The sequence below is a fragment of the Thunnus thynnus genome, chromosome 10, assembly GCF_963924715.1.
Source record: "Thunnus thynnus chromosome 10, fThuThy2.1, whole genome shotgun sequence".
Lineage (NCBI taxonomy): Eukaryota > Metazoa > Chordata > Actinopteri > Scombriformes > Scombridae > Thunnus > Thunnus thynnus.
The window spans coordinates 19139345-19156844 of NC_089526.1; the positions used below are offsets into that span (position 1 = coordinate 19139345).

At 38.6% G+C, this 17500-nt stretch overlaps 1 protein-coding gene across 1 annotated transcript in view; it reads left to right on the forward strand.

Annotated features, from left to right (window-relative positions):
- aplp1 (amyloid beta (A4) precursor-like protein 1) overlaps positions 1-13179 on the forward strand; it is a 39535-nt gene extending 26356 nt beyond the window's left edge. Inside the window, exons 5-17 of the mRNA XM_067601956.1 lie at positions 1-156; positions 287-591; positions 3090-3217; positions 4488-4562; positions 4724-4882; positions 6363-6491; positions 6905-7004; positions 7136-7303; positions 7451-7471; positions 7564-7631; positions 7818-7883; positions 8006-8149; positions 10162-13179. Of these exons, the coding sequence (XP_067458057.1) occupies positions 1-156; positions 287-591; positions 3090-3217; positions 4488-4562; positions 4724-4882; positions 6363-6491; positions 6905-7004; positions 7136-7303; positions 7451-7471; positions 7564-7631; positions 7818-7883; positions 8006-8149; positions 10162-10263 (1621 nt within the window). The 3' untranslated portion in view covers positions 10264-13179. The remainder of the gene's footprint in view (positions 157-286; positions 592-3089; positions 3218-4487; positions 4563-4723; positions 4883-6362; positions 6492-6904; positions 7005-7135; positions 7304-7450; positions 7472-7563; positions 7632-7817; positions 7884-8005; positions 8150-10161) is intronic.
- The last annotated feature ends 4321 nt before the right edge of the window (positions 13180-17500 follow it).

Below are 17500 nucleotides of genomic sequence, written 5' to 3' on the forward strand. Positions count from 1 at the left end.
GATGCTTTTGCCATGTGGAGACCATTTCCGGGGTGTCGAGTATGTGTGTTGCCCAGGCAGAGGGAGCTCCAGTGGCAAAGGAGATACAGAGGAAAGAGAAATCCCCGCTGGTCCTCAAACATTCACATCCCAGACCAGTGGAAAACTCAATTCTGTGTAAGACACCACTAATGAATTCAGCTTGACCTCATATACAGTAGCTTTTGTAGGTTGTAGGCTGTAGTGGAGGTTGTGTGTTTAATATGTTAAAAGTCATCAGAGTAATGACTGCCTTGCTTTCTAACAGCGTCAAAGTGACAGCCCCCACTCCGAGCCCTTCTCCCGACACAGACATGGACGAAGCCGATATGGAAGAAGAAGATGATGAGGTGGTGGAGGAAGAGGAGGAGGAAGAGGAGGAGGAAGTTGATGAGGAGGAGGTGGAAGAGGAGGAGGAGGAGGAGGAGGAGGTGGCAATAGCTGTGAAAGACCCAGAGGAGTATGAGTATCCGATTGACTCAAGTCGTTACCAGATGTCAGACTATCTGGACTCCTACTACGAGAAAAGCAACAAACCCACCACCTCGGTACCTCTGATGAGGGGAGACAGCTGTGAGTGTGCATACTTTCTGCCAATGCTTGTGTTTGACCTCTCTGCACTTTTTTTTTTTTTTTTTTTACCAGCGATGAGTGTTTTGTACCTGCGGTTAACAACACAGTCAAAGAACTGACTAACTGCTCACAGTGTCACTTCCACTTTCTCTGACTCTGGAGCTGTGTAGTGCTCAGTGAACATCTCCTGTACTCTTATCAGTCAGTAATTGGAAGATAGGTCTGTTAGGTCTGTTTTTTGAATGCATATCTCATGCATGTGGTTTATGCATCTACACAGACGTGCATGCAAGCGTCTCCTCGTGAAAAATAATATTACAGATAATAAAACTTAGCTTATGTGTCACATTTCATACAAAAAGATGCAATACAATGTGCTTTACTAAAGATGAACAAAATAAAGAAAGATGCCAGAAATAGGAACATTAAAAACAGAACAGCACAGATTATTCTTAATAGAGACAAATTAAAGAGATTCAAAAACAAATAAAATGAACAGTAAATAAATGATGATTAATAGTGTGAGTGATGTTAAAATATAGTCAAAGCTACTAGGTAAACGCAAGTTTGAAAAGATGAGTTTTAGTTTTATTTTAAAAGTTGTAAGTGCACATTCTCAACTCCAGCATTACAGTATATACTGTATACTATATTGGTGCCCAGCAGTATTTAGCACTTTACCTGGTTCCATTTCAATCCCTATTTAGTCTATACTGACCACTAACTCTGTCAATCGAAAGCGTGTTTTCTACATTCACTGTCAAAACCTGTTTGTGTGTTTTTGTGTGTGCGTGTGTGGGTGCGTCAGTGCAATCTGGTGCATATCACACGTCCACACCTACAGCAACCAGGTCATAGTAGAGTGCATGTGTGCTCGTGTGCATGGTAAATGGAGCAGTTGACCACCATACAACTTGAATAAGAACAAACTCAGGATGGTAAACCAATGTGGTGTTCACTGTCTGTGTGGGTAACAGAGATATAATTAAAAGAATACTTGATACTTGATAGGTGGTTATGAGTTGGGTATGTTATGGTGTTGTTATGGTTTATTGTTGTCAAAAGTATTAGTAAGTCCAGCAGTAGAGGTAAACACCATCGTACCATTTTACTAACCTCCCAGTACAATGTTTCTTATCACATCTAAGTTATACATGAAAATAATAATCTTAACAACTAGTAAATGCTATGTAGCAAAACACCAAGAGAAATTCATGCATCTAATCCAGTTTACTTAAAATCTATCATAAATACTGTCACATGCTCAATTTGTCCTGATCAAGCAAATGATCTGCAAATGTCAACTTCTCCTACACAAAAATATCATGAATCACACTGAACCAATCCTCAACCTCTTCTCACTCCCTTTATATTTTCAAGTAAGTGTTGTCATACTTGCAAATAACATAATCTGTTTACTTTCATATCCTCTCTAGATTTCATATCTAGATACAATATCTCAAAGCAGGATGTACTTTTTTTCTAATTTTCTCATTGATGGCCACAGTGCAAAACCTCCTATCTGCAGAATTTTCTGATTGGCGGATTTCACTTTGGATGATGAGAACAAGGAAGGCTGCTCATATTCAGTCTGTCTGCAAGATAATCCTGCCCTTCGTTGTGACAGAAAAGTCACACAACAAAACAAAAACACAACGCAGAGTCCCTGGGTGTGTAGAGAGGCTACAGCACGAATGGGTTACACAATCATTGAACATTCATTTCCAGTGGACAAGGAAGCAAATACACTGAATTTAAGGAATGTCCCACTTAAGGAATTCTGATCCTAGTATTCTACAATGTAGTAACTATTACATTTACTACATCTTTTTACCTGAAAACAAACTTATTTTTATTTTTTAATTTAATTTTGATTATTAACTTAATTTAGAGCATTGTTTTGTAGAACCTCTTCCAACTTGCACCAAGTGCAAAAGCTCCTATCTGCACTTAGGCATTAATACCTAGTCGGTATTGTTAACACATAATATAATAATATAGTCCAAAAACAGTGTATTATGTATTGGGTATCCTTAACAAATAGCATTCTGCAAGAATGTAACAAGTTTTTTTTAGTTTTCTCAAAAAAGTGCATTTTTCAGATAGGAGGTTTTGCTCTTTGGCCATTGTCATATTTATTTTCCTCATTTTTTCCATACACGGCCATGATTTGCTGACTAACTAAGGATCTTTAATGTGATATATCCTTCCTTGGCACTTGTGCTGGAGTTATAAAAAGTAAAAAATCATGACATTGTCATATTTTACCAAACAGATTTTCTCCAAGACAAAGCAGACATTGTTATCCATCGATAGTTGTTTGATTCTTCCCGTTCTTTCCACTGTAGTGTAAAATTTCCCTCCCTTTCTTTGGCTACTTTCTTGTCACTTGTCAGATTTTGACTTGGGACTGTCCTTTTAATTACAGGATAATTGCTCTGTGGCTCCTGCAGCCTGCATGATAGTAATAACTTCTATTTTCTGTCTTTCCAACCCAGTGACTACACCTCGCCCCACAGATGGTGTTGATGTTTATTTTGAGAAGCCAGTGGATGACACTGAGCATGCCAACTTTCTGCGTGCCAAAACAGACCTGGAGGAGCGAAGAATGAAGAGCATCAATGAGGTGAATTTCACAGGGCTAAGAAAAGGCTAATTGTTTGTTGGCTGGCAGGTCGGGCTTCTCACAGTTGAGCCTTGCTCTCATTCCCTAATCTAATTCTCAGAATGACAGGGGCACTGGCCTGAACGTGGTTTATCTGCATTCAGGGGAGCAGATTAAAATAAGACAAGAAATGCCACATATGTCCCTAAAAAGTGTCAAACTAGGGCTGGGCAGTTAGGCCTAAAATGTATGGTATGGATGGTATATACAGTATCACCGTACAGTATATATTAATCCCCTTATAATTTCAATAGAATGTGATTGAAATGCAGGTAACATTTCACTTTACACCCCTATTAAGTATTTATAAGCAGTATATTAAACAGTTAGTAAATGGTTTGTAACACACTATAATATGGTTAAAGGCAGATATAGGGACAATTTTAGGTGTTTATGTACAATATTTGTCAACAATTATAACGTATCTTGTGAAGGCATTTTGAATTAATACAAAATGAATTAAATGTTACATATTGCTGAGAAAAGGCTAAATAGAGTGACTTAAAGTGAAATGTTACTAATAAATGATTAATACTGTGGTTGTGGAGGCAGAGTTTCACATATGATGGAAGTTAATCACATTGTACATCTGACAATGTTTGTGTGTGCATGTGTGTGTTATTGCTCAAATTGTCAAAACAGCTGCTGTACAATGATACAAAGATTTTCTTTTTGATTTGGGTTTTGGCTGTGGTATGCATCACATACCACTATTTTTAGCCTCAAGCCATCTCTCTCTTGCTGGGCAACATGTCTTATACTGTAGATGCACGGTGAAAATGGGTTAAATGTTTTTCATCGACTGGCTTTTCATATCAGAAAGAATACAACTAATAAGTACTACAAGCTAAGAATGATTTATGCATTGTGGTTATTCTTTTTATGCCAAAAATTATTCATACTTGCTAACATGGTTTACTTTAAGAGGATGAAAGATGTTGTTGCAAAATCTGTTCTCCCACACAGGCTCCAGATAACTTTACTCTGCTCAGCGTCCAACTTTTTAAAGCCAAACATTGTTTTTTAAAAACCAAATTATGCCCCAACTTTAATCAGGAACCTTGTTAAAGGTTAGCTGTTACAGAATGTTCCGTATAGCCAAATCCATGAAATGCTGCATTCCTCTGTCAGTGTGCTATTTATATAGGTTATACCACTGTACCCTATTTTAAACTATGCTAGCGTATGTGATACTTTTCTTAAGATAAATTAATATTTTTCCATTTCTTAGATCATGAAGGAATGGGCAGAGGCAGACAACCAGTCAAAGAATCTGCCAAAGTCAGAGCGACAGGCCCTTAACGAGGTAAACTGACAATTGTCATTCTACTCTATGTACTTACTTTAATTGTTAAACATTTCAAAATATAATGACATGTGGGATATATGTAATGAATCAACATTTGATTATATGCTATTGCTGCTTTACTTACCCTTGATTTTACTCATTCATCACTCCTCTGATAGCACTTCCAGTCTGTGCTGCAGACACTGGAGGAGCAGGTCGCTGGTGAGAGGCAGAGGCTCGTGGAGACTCATCTTGTCAGAGTGGAGGCCATACTCAACAACAATCGCCGCCTGGCCCTGGAGAATTACCTGACTGCCGTACAGTCTGATCCCCCTCAGGTAAGTCCAACATGGAGCACAGAGCAAGGGATAAAATACAACATAAACTACGAGAGTGCACTCAGTAGAGTGCAGACTGCTGCCAGGTGTGTATAGTGAAGATGGCAGCGAAGATAACAGAAACAGGGATTCATTCATCGCGTATTATGCCTAACTTTAGTGGATCATAACATATCGGGAATGAAATTAATTAGCAGATGGTCCAGCTCAAGATGAGACCAAACTTTTTCAGTTTTTGAGCCACAACAAAGGCGAAAATGTGGCCTGCAACACACTACAGGGCCACACAGCCTACCTCTACCTGAGCAGTGTGTGTGCATTGCTGAACTGCTGCTACTCGCAGGCCTGTGGTGTCCACTCAGCTGCTACTGCCAGCTCTTTCTACATAGACTTTGACTTTGATAATGACCATCAATAATAGAATGTTTCATATCATTTCATTATAAATTTCATTTATATTTAGTTAGTTTAGTTAGTTTAGACAGAAAATAAATCTCCAAACTAACTGTCGGGGGAAACTAACAACAAATAAGGAAAATAAGAACACCAAATCTCTGTCTGTCTGGAAGCAGGTGAAACAACAAGCAGGAGTCCTGGTTTGAATAATATCACAGAAAGCAAGCAGGAGTTGAAAAAAGAAGCTCCGTGTGTCACCAACTTTCTGCGCTGGAGCTCCCTGCCAGAGAGACTCCCTGCCCTGCACTGCACAGGCCCACAGCAGTTACACTTCACAGATATTTTTTCATATCTGTGACATATTCTACAGATACAGACATTGAAACTAAAGTGGCAGGTGTAATGTTGCTGGTGTGATTTCAATATGACTATCAACAGATCATTTTCACTGTCTATTTTTGCTAAGAACCACGCGTGTGTCACCCGGAAAAAATAGGCGATATCCCAAATCTCTAGATGACACGCCACCGTACCTCACACGCATCTCAGGCAGGCTGTGTGGCTACTCCAATCTGTTAACATGGGCGCCAAAATGTGAAAAGCAAGAAGTTCCGCAACACACACGCACTGCTCAAGCATTCTGTGCGTCCCGGCTGTAAGCCTTGTTTTTAGCCTAGCAGATTGCCAAAAATATCTTGCTATGTTATAATGCATATCGTAAAATGGCATGGACTGCATAAAAGATGAATAGGCTTATAAGGAATAGCATTGTAAAATGTTTTTTTAAAAACTGTTAATCACTGCAACCACGAGAGGTCCTTGAGCATACAGTCATAAATGTGCACAAAAAATATTAGGCTGATGAGTCTAGTAATATGCGAGATTAGCTGCGGACAGATACACGGACACACACACACACACACGACCAAATGCATGATCCCCTCCAGGCTTAGGCCTGGCGGAGATAATGATCAGATCTGCTTTAGATCCTTTCTCTGTGATAGGCAATGAACAGGTTCCGACAGTGCCTTTATCTCACTGTCTGGCATTTCCTGACTGTCCTCCCTTCACCTTTGTCTTCCAGCCGGAGCGTGTGCTGCAGGCTCTGAAGCGATACATGGCTGCAGAGCAGAAGGACCGCAGGCACACACTCAGGCATTACCAGCATATTGTGGCTGTCGACCCCCAGAAGGCTGAGCAGATGAAATTCCAGGTGTGTGTCTGAATGTATGTGAGGTATTTGCTTCTGAAATGCTTTAATTTTTTCCCTCAAAGGCCTGTGCCTTTGAGATGCAAGGCTCCTTTCTGCTTACCATTAAAAAAACATACAAAGCATCATGTGCTGAAGAGTTAGCATGTAATATAAATGAGTTAATAAATACTGAGGTGCTCACAGAGGTGAAGCAGCTATCAATCTTCTTTTCATTAAACTAAGATCAAAGCGGGTCTTTGCTGACTTCAAAAGCAGCTTTAGACACATGACTCCATAAAAAGTCTATTTCTCATTGTGGATTCATGTCAGGAGCCAATCCACTGCTTCTCTGTGTAAGACCAGTTCAACACAGCAACTCGTTGTTAGAGCTCTAAGCAGAAACTCTTTTGGGTTTTTTGGGGGTTTTTTTGCAGGTGTACACACATCTCCATGTGATCGAGGAGAGGATGAACCAGAGTCTTGGACTGCTATACAAGGATCCTACCTTAGCAGAGGAGCTTCACAATGATATCCGTAAGCTGGACTGCTGAACTGTGACCCATCATTCTATCAGTTTTCAAATCTGAAGACATCATATCAGTCACATTAAGAGCAGATATAAGTCTTGGTGACTTTGTTTTGTTTTTCATATGTATCACCTTTAGAAGAGCTGGTCAAGGCAGAACGAGGAGACATCAGTGAGCTCATGACCACTTCCTTCTCTGAGACCCGCACTACTGAGGAGCTTTTGCCTGCTGAGAGCGAGGAGGAGAAGGATGATGAGGAAGAAGAGGAGAGAGCCTTCCAAAATAGGCCTTATCCTCCACACATTGGTACATAGCTACAAATCATTCTTACACCCACAAATTCAATGTTCGTTAAGTCCATCCTAATTGTGTGAATGGCATGTAAAATGATGAACTACTTTTTACTGGCTGCTGTAGTTAATGTTGCTTTTTTCTCTCTTTTCTCCTCTAAAGAAGTGCAGTCTAATAAGAAAGGTGAGCTGGTATTAAAGCATCACATTTCACTCTTAACAGTAATTGCAGTGTTGTGTATTTTCTGCTCACAGCATTTTTGTCTCCATCCTTAGTGTCTGCAGTAGATGAATATGATTATACCACATCTGAGAGAGGCCCTACTTATGAATATGAGGAAAAGGTAAGATGATAATCATTTTGGACAATCTAAAAGGCTGCTCATATTTAAAAAAGACTCCACCCAAGTTCAGTAGACAGTATGCTCAGTCACAGAAATACTGTATGTGCTTTGTGTATATAGGTTATCTTCTCAATGTTTCCTTGTCCCAATATTTCCCTTATTCTTACACATTCCCTTTCCTCTTAGATCAACACCTCTGCAGAGCTCAAGCAGGTAGTCTATAAGCCTGCTGAGATCGAGAGAGATGAACTGGTAAGGGTTAAATATAAGCGTTATGATGTCCTTGTGTAAAATTTTAAGTGTGTTTGATTGACTGATTGGCCCCTACATCTCTCCCTTGTTTAAAGTGTCACTTCACATCTTTCTTTCCATAGCAACCTGATGCCTTGGAGACGTTTAACCGTGGCGCCATGGTGGGGTTGCTGGTGGTGGCCGTGGCGATTGCCATGGTGATGGTAATTAGCCTGTTGCTGGTGCGCAGGAAGCCGTACGGCACTATCAGTCATGGCATTGTAGAGGTACGACCCCAGATAGGCCTTCAATTTAAGTCTTAAAGGACCACACCAGTTGTCTTTTATAGTTTAACCAAAAACAAGTATCTATTACATTGTTGCCTACAGCCTCTTTCATACATAGCTCCCTGTAAATTACTAGGATAATCTTTCAGGCACCACTAGTGATTTTCACTATTCACACAAGCGGCTACATTCAGGAACTATTCCATCTTGCAACTTTTTACACATGCCATGGCAATGCCGGAATAGATGGGGCAAGGGACAGTCCAGCAGATGGCGGTAATGCAACACTTATGTATGCCAACTGCCTTAAAACTAAACAGAAGAAGAAGACGTACATGTACGTGGCGCAAGACATCTCTTATTACTTTTAGGAAAATGGCGGGCGAGGAGCTCATTTAGTCCAGTGCCAATGTTCTTGTAATATATTTAAGATTCATCAAGTTTGCAAGACAAATCAACCGCGAAAGCATCGGCGAGGCAACCATAAACGAGTTGTAGATTCAAATACGTCATCAGCGGAATCTTGTGATTGGTTTGCTCGCTCTGTGTGAAAGTGCCTTTTGTCAGATGGATGTAACCCTTTGCATGCTTTGTCCCTGCAATGTTACTGCTTTCATTCACAACACAGCCATACCGGCATTTTCCCTGAAATGTTACTAGGTCTTGAGGTGGGAAATTGGTGGCACAGATTTCCCTGAATATCGATCCCTGCTCCCATTCACACATGACTACGTGCAGGAAATGTTCCTGAACACTTCAGGGATAGACTGCATGTGTGAAAGGGGCTTTACGCATACCAGTGGTTTTTAGAGTCATTTCCTACCTCCATGGAGCCATGCCTTTGGCTTCCACTTATCTCACCACAATATGAAAATCAACCGACAGGAAGCTACACAGCCACATTCTCATCACGGTGCCACCCATGTTTGCTTGTTTGCCTTCAGGATTTCACTTGTAAAAACAACCGTGTGGTTCTTTTGGACAGGTGACAGCAATTTTGGATGTGAAAGTGTGCTTGAACACACCACAAAAGAGAATTTTAAAAATTGTTCTTGCTTCCAACTGCAATAATGTTATAACTTTACTTTCTTTAGTTACATTGTGGTGGAAGTAGTACTACAGCAACTCAAGCAAAGTTTCCATTTATTCTAAGTTGATTGTCAACTGTGATATAGATATCGAAACAAGTGGCTGCCTAGAGGAATGGATATCAGTCTAAATGTGGTATGCTTAATTGTCAGCAAAAATATAAGGTATTTTAAATTTCTATGTGCTAAAACATGTTAAAACCACTGGTATGATCCTTTAGGTTAGAAGAATACTGGAAATAAGGGGAAACAGCTTGCTTGGTTCTGTCCAAACCTAAAAGACAATTCACCTATCCAGCAAGAGCAATTTCCACAGATTAATCCTCACTTATTTCCACGACCTTGCATTCATCAATAATCTCAACTCCCTGTGTCGAACGCACATTTCCTGTCATCATAACATAACTGTTGACTCCCTTTCTTGTATCTCTAGCTTGCTCTTTTTCTGCTGCATTAACAATCTACGCTCTAGAAACCTTTCTCTCCATTTCACCTGTATGCTGTAATCAGTGTTTCTGCTGGCTTTTTTTGGTTCCCTCTGGCACTCTGGGTTTAACTCGACATCCAGCAAATTCAATCCATCTCTCCAGCCCTGCAATTTAGACCTTTATCTCCTTTCAGAAAAGCGCCTTGTATTTTTTTTTGCTAAAACAAGCAATTCCACCAAATTGCCAATCTAAATTGAGCTTTGGTTCAAACTAAACTCAGACTTATGTACTTTCAATCTTTCACCATATTACATAAAGTCCAAATATTCTAAGGTGCCCCCCACAATGCAGCTGTCATGATGCTTTACCTTTCCATCCCTAAGTGACCACTCATTTGTTTCATATTCGATAAATAATCTATTCAGTTGAAGGTGTGGTCTTTGCTTGTGTATATGTCTTTAGTGTGTAATAATTTGAGCTCTTGTGTGTCTCGCAGCAGGTCGACCCCATGCTGACTCCAGAAGAACGACAGCTTAACAAAATGCAAAACCACGGCTATGAAAACCCCACTTACAAATTCTTTGAACAGATGAACTGAGACACTGGGGCTGCCAACAAGTCATGCCCGAGTCCAACCACTTGTTTTGTCCCTCTACTCTTCCTTACAGTGGTCTCCCAGCCACACTCCCTGTGACGGATTTATGATGTGTTGCAAATATAAAATAACTGAATAAGTACGGGATACATCCCAAACCCATTGTAAATGACCAACAACAACCTATCATCATTACCAGAATGTGAATAATGAGATATGATACCAATTTATGTCACCTATCGTAATCTTAAAACTCCTCTGGGTTAGAGTCTGGGGATTGTTCTTTCCATTAGTGGTGCCACAGCGTTTCATAATCCCAAAAACATTCACATCATAGACAGGAAAACCATCCCAGTGGCATGACTTGACCTATTGCTTCTCACTAGAAACTGAAGTTGAACGGTGCATAATGCTTTATAGTATTTATTTTTCAGTAGTAGTCTCTTTGTTCAAATTGTACCACAGTTAGATATTATGTATCTGTGTAGATGAGTGTGAGTGACAGCCTTGTTGAATTATGGTGTAACTCTCAATTTAAAACCCACTCAGTTATAAAAGGGCAATTACCAAGCTGATTGTCAAACTAACGTTACCTCCAGGAGCTACTGTAACATTGGACAGTACTTGGAATATGGAGACATGAACATTAAGTGAAGGTGTGGAGGTGTTTACTTTGAATGTGTGAGACATTTAGGCTTTAATTTAAAACATAGAAGGCCAAAAAGACCACACTAGAATACACTACAGAATATGTGCTGGTGGTACAAAAAAACATCATGTTTTTCACTTCTGAGGTTCTGCCCTCAATATGATTAATTATTTGGCAAAATATACCAAATATTCCGTTTAGCTAATTCATTGAGTCAGTGAATACGTTTATTTTGTACTTCTACCTAAAGAGCTGTAAAACAGAATAATCAGAAGTCCATTATTTTAATGAAAGCATGACAACTTGGTGTATGATGATGCTGTATTTATTTGTGTTGTTCCCGTCATTGCTTTTGAAAAGTTGGAAATGTCACCGTTCAAAATGGACACTGTAAATAACGTAAGAAATACATACTACTAGATGTAGACATTTCTATGATTAATTTGCATTGATGTAATGGAATAAATACATAAAAATAGTACATTGTGCTGTTACGAGAAGGAGAAACATTTTCCTAACATGGCTGATTGAAAACGGACTGTTGTAAAAACCAGCACAAGACAACGACACAGTAACTTCTTTCTGAATGTATTTAAGGTAGACGTTGAGATTCCATCTTCTTTTCAGTAACGCATCATTCCCCTAGTAGCCCTTAATAGGAGTTAGTGAGGTTTGACACATGCAACAGACAGACTACATGGCTGATGCCCTTCTTGCCACTTCCTGTAGCAGCCTGTTCATTGTCACATTTGGCAGGTGTGTATTTGAACAGAGGAACTTCAAGTTTAGGTGTGTTATTCTATATAGTCCGGTGGAGTGCAGAGAGGCCACAGCTGTAGTAATGTGAAGTGTCAGTGTGTGTATTAAGTCCTAAAAACAACACCACACTCTGGCATGATAGTAGTAAAACATACTGTATGTCTTTAAATCTGCCAGTTTGACATCTCTGGACTCAACAAACATTGAATGTTAGTACTCTATAGATGCTGTATTTAAGTTACTCTCTTCATAAATAGCTTTTCACTGAATGACTCATTGTAGTTTGTCATATTTATGATCAACATAGTACCCTGTATAGGTAAGTAAAAAAGGGATTGCCCCTTTTTTCTGGCTGATTGTTAACTGCTATGTGTGCCAGGTTCCTTTAACCACGTCATTCTACCAGTCCACCCTTGTTAAGGAGGGTCATGTAGTAGGATGTTGCTTTTTGTTCATCAGTCTGTAACTGTATGCTGAAATCCATACCAAAATCAGTTCCAAATCATTTATTTATGATGGTAGTTTTCTTTATAAACCTGCATTTGTCCATTCAGAGGAAAAGTCATGTACTTGTATTTTTTTTGAGAAGTTTGCTTTGAAATAAGCAAAAAGACTATCTTGAGTTACAGTTTAGCATTTATCATTTGTTCCTCTCATTAGGCAGGTAAATCGCAGGTTGTGGTTGCGTTATGACGGGTGAAGAGAAGTCATAGCCCTTGTATAATTTGTACAGCTACGTTAGTGAATGAAAACATTGTATGTTCACAGTTTAAGTCAGTTGATCTTGTAATGATACTACTGAAACCATAGATGAGAATAAGCTTGCCTGTGTTTCCCAAACCACTGAAGGTTTCCTACCAGCATTTAGCAGACTTAGAATGGTGTATACTGTAGTTACTCAAATCACATTTGTACGTACGTCCTCCTGTCGAATTCTAGACTTCTTTGTTGGTCTGTCCCCTTACCTCCCGATGAAATATAAACAATGTTATTGAGATTTTAATTGCTGCATTATTGCCTTTTACAATGCTGTGTTTTGGATGTAATTATTCTGTATTTTTTATTTGTATGTAATAATCAGTTGGATCAAGGGTCATGCTTTTCACTTGTAATTTTAGAAGCTTGTATGAGAAAACACTGACAAGTTTAATACGTTCAGAAATGTGAAATGTAGACAGGCATATGGCCTCTGCTTAATTGACAAGGAGTGGCACTAAGCACAAGTACAACCAAATTACTCCATTTGTGTACAGGTTGCAAAATGTTAAGACATTGATTCTGTCTGATTTCAATTTTACTGCATTGATTCTTGGGATGTTGATTGCATCATTGAGAGCTGTTCTTCATTTTCATTTTAACCAAAGACATGCTCCACTAGTAAGCAGACAGATATTCTAATTTGGCAAAAAAAAAAAAAATTCTCTGTCGTATAAATGTATTTGCAAGCAATCCGAGAAATTAAAACTGGTCAAGCTAATTAATAGTGTAATAAAAATGAATGACCCATAAAATGCTGCGTCTGTGCTTTTTGAATTACTCCCTCACTTGTACATTTTACCTCTATGAAAAGACTGACATATTTAGGAAACTTTATGCAGTAATCAAATGATGTAACCTGTGCAATAAACCCTGTGATCTAAAAACCACAGTCAAGAAGGGGAAACCGTCTGACTTACTCACCATGGAAAATGATGCTTTTCTTGTCCTGCATCTCCTCAGTTGAATTTCTCTGGAAAAAGAAACCTAAAGTTTGCTTGCGTAGACATGTGTTTTTGTGCCACATTATAATATAAATTCACTACTGAATGTTTTGACAGCATAAAGGAATTCAACTCATGAGAAATCTCCTTTGTATGTCAAACATTGCTCTAGTACAGTATGCTTCATAGTAAAACTTTCTACAGGGTTAAAATCTTAACCACGATTAAGATACGATGGACGATAAGATTTTCTCTCAGTTCTCAGTACAGAGTTTCAGTGACTCCTCAAGCCACAGTGTCATTTCTGTGAAGCCAAAATTGCAGTTCACTTCCTATGTCAGGAAAAGATACATGTGATGCAAATCATCTCATTGACCTATGTAAAGCTGAAGAATCAAGATATATGCCTCAGGGAATTCAGTTGTATTAACTTTGTTAATGAAGTTGTGTGTATTAGCTACAGGAGCAAAGGCATTTCATTTACATCACTAAAAACAACATTAGTTCAGAGAAAACCAACCAACACAGTGATATGCAGTACTTGTAAGCATGATAATACTTATGTACTCATTATAACATTGTTAGTAACTGATGAGTATTTTCCTTTGAACATCAAATGTACTGCGATGAGCAATGATATACTGTAGCTGACTGTTGATAATTTCCTTTCATGTCTAAGCAAATGACTGCTTTAATCAAATCATAGCCTTGAACTTTGTGTTGTGATAAGCATCAATAAACATCAGACCCTCGCTGAAACCGACTGATAAGTTGCCTTGACACAGTTCCCAAGCACCAATTAACTTGACAGTCACAAGTGTGCGTGGGCCTTACACTTCCTTCACCCACAAATTACACAGAAGTGTCAAGCCCCAGCCCCTAGCCCTGCACAGGTTCACTTCTTCCAAACCACAACACTGACGGGTAGTCCTGCTTACCCAGATTACTGTGAAAAAGTTCTGTGGCTGTACAGTGACAGTTTGCCATTGATGCCTCCAGCGCATCAGTCATCTTGGTAGTGGTTCCTCTGAAGTTTACTGCTCACAATCCGCCACTGTGGTAATGTAAGACAACTCATATTAACCCAGACCTTTATCACATTGCAGTCTGAGTGTGCGTTTTGTTTAGTTCAGTAACACTTTGATTCATTCAACAAAACAACAATATGAAACTTCTTCGTATGCAGAGATTAAAAACCTTGGTAGGTAGATCAAAGATGTTACTGCATGAGTTGCGTACTTGATGAATTAAAAGATTAATATCATTAACATCATATGAGATGTGTGGGCGCTAAAGGACATATACAAGCATTTACATCAGCTACCCCACACAGTTAGACACCTCAGTGAGTCAGCATTGATGCAGGGTAGGGTGTCTGATGGTGATTGTTCAACTGACAGTGAGGGGATAGCAGGTGCTAAAGAGTGTGTTGTGGGGGGACTGACAGTCTTGATATTACTTGTAGGTGAAGCCCTGTGCAGCAGTTCTTGCTGACTCCTTCCCATATAGCACAAGATGACATTTAAGTGTTGGTATAATGCTAATTTCTCTGAGAGGAACAGATGAGATCAGACTGTCCAGTGCCCTGAGCAACACTTAACAATAACTGCTCACACAGACAAAGGTATGCAGAGTAGCCCCAAATGTCAGCATGAACCTGTGCATAAACACGTGCACACACACATACACACATGCACACACACACACACACACACACACAAACACACTCAGTCAGATTAAGTTATCATGGATAATCAAGCATACAAGAAGTAATGTATATCTGGTCAAATATAAAACACATCCACTGGAGACAATCAGTTAAAAAAAACCTCAAGAAATGTCAAGTGTTCCTCCCTATGCATCAACATATCAACCTGTGATCACAGGAATTACAAGGAAACCACCCTGTGGTTAACACTACATGCAAGTACCATGACCATAAGTAACAAGTGTGAAGGACAAATAGTAAGTTTAAAAACTATATATTTGGCTCAGTAACTCACAGGATGAGAAATGGCTGGATTTCACAATAGTTGTGTCCTTTAAGCGATAATAGTGATGTTAACTCAGCTGTGCAACAAAATTTAAGGTATTCTTCATTTTTAATTTGTCTGTGCATGAGCCGATGGATGCAACTTGGGGTGTATTTCATCGTTCTCACGTTGAACTGCTCAGGCAGTCAGATTTTTTTCTACAATGTTTTGCAGCAAACTGTTAAGCATGCAAAAATAAAAAAAAAACTCTGGAGTAAACCTTAAAAAACTATTCTGAATCTTTGCTTATTGTACTCACACCACTGGAACATCACAATACATGAAAAATGGGAGACAGCAGAAGAAATTGAAATAACAAATTTGAAAATTTCTTTTAGATTATACCTGTTACATTTAATGACTACTGAGAGATCTCGAACTTTGAACTATCTCAAAATTCTATCATAATAAATATCAGCTTTAAAAGCATTTCAGTGTATTTTCAATGGTGAATGATCAACATAATCTACTATTAAAAACAGGAAATCTCTGTTCACTTCTATCTTTGATTTCTATGTTCATAAGTTAATGCCGCACACTTGGTACCATATAAAGTGTCATCATGTGGCGTTACCCCAAAATAATATAAGATTACCTCTAGCCTGTATTATAAACTGTAGAGGGTCTATTGAGCAAAAATCTGGGGTATAGAGTGTAAAATGTCAGATGGATACTATAACCATTCCTCACAAAGTCTCTTCACAAAATACAGTTGACCACACTCACAGCACTTGCCAACTTCTGCATTCTTAATTCTTAACTTTTAAGAAACCTACACATGCTACTAGTTTATAGTTTCGATGAAATTTCCTAGGACATAATGTTTCATTTACATCATTCTCAACTGATTCAATGCTAATTAATGGGCTGATTAAATAGCATAGTGTTGACTCACAGTGTACTATACGAAAGACCTGTTCAAAGCCTGACATATTAGTATCTCTTTCTTTACTTTATCTACACAGTGTTTGTATTCAAAATTTAACTCTTCAGTTGGATTAGATTATGTCCAATGGCAGGACTGTCTCTGTTGTCTCTTTATATGTGCGGTCTTATTGACTATCAGTATATTTTGATTGTAATATTTGAATTGTGATGGTTAAAATTCACCCTGCTTAGCCAGCTGTTTGTTTTCTTGTCATTACAAAAATATCCCTGCTGTAAGGAATCAGTACTGTGGTTAATGGTACCAACTGTTAATAGACCTGCAGACAACTAGAATTCAAATATCAAAGTCAGACATTCTCCAAAAAAGGAACTTAACATACTGTAATGGAGTTTGGTGTATCACAAAGCTTTGTTCTGCACCCGCTGCTATTTTAAGTACTATCTCTCTGATGTCATGCTGATGACACTCAACTCTATACATAAACTGGAAAGACTCACTTACCAGAAATTAAACAACAGACTCCCACAAATACCTTGTTCCTCAATCAAAAACAGAGATACTGCATTATACTACTTAACATTTTTGATAACTTAGTTCTTACACATTATTTAGTTTGTGCCAAATATCAAAGGCATATTTAAATTTAATTACTGAAAGCATACAATGTGAACAACAACAAATACTGTTTTTAATATCAGACAAACTAACATTAATAAAAGGTGGTTAAAAAACAACATTGCTGTCAGAATCATGTCCAAGACACAATAACATTACACCATCTTGTCCTCCTTTTGCTGCTCCCCATTTCATACCAGATGTGACATCAAAGGGTTTTTGCCATGAAATATTACATGGGCTTACACTGTCCTGATAATCAGATTTCATTGCATCAGAAATGCTGCCATCTGTTCTCCAATTGCATTTACAGGCTACAATCTATCCCAGCTGCTGAAAAGGAAACTGCAGAGTGCAGGTCTGACCAACTGTGTGTCAAATTTTGTTTTTGTTTCAGTTTGCTATCAACTTTTTTTTTTTTTTTTTTTACGCTTACAGCAGGCCTGATAAGAAAAGGTCTGTCTTTACGAGGTCTTTTCATGGTTTTTTTTTTCTTTTCCTTCCAAATGAGGTTTTTCTAGGTTTCACCTACCTCGTGTTTTCTTAGAAGCTCCATTATTAAGAGACTGCCTTTTTCATTAACCATTTCATAGTG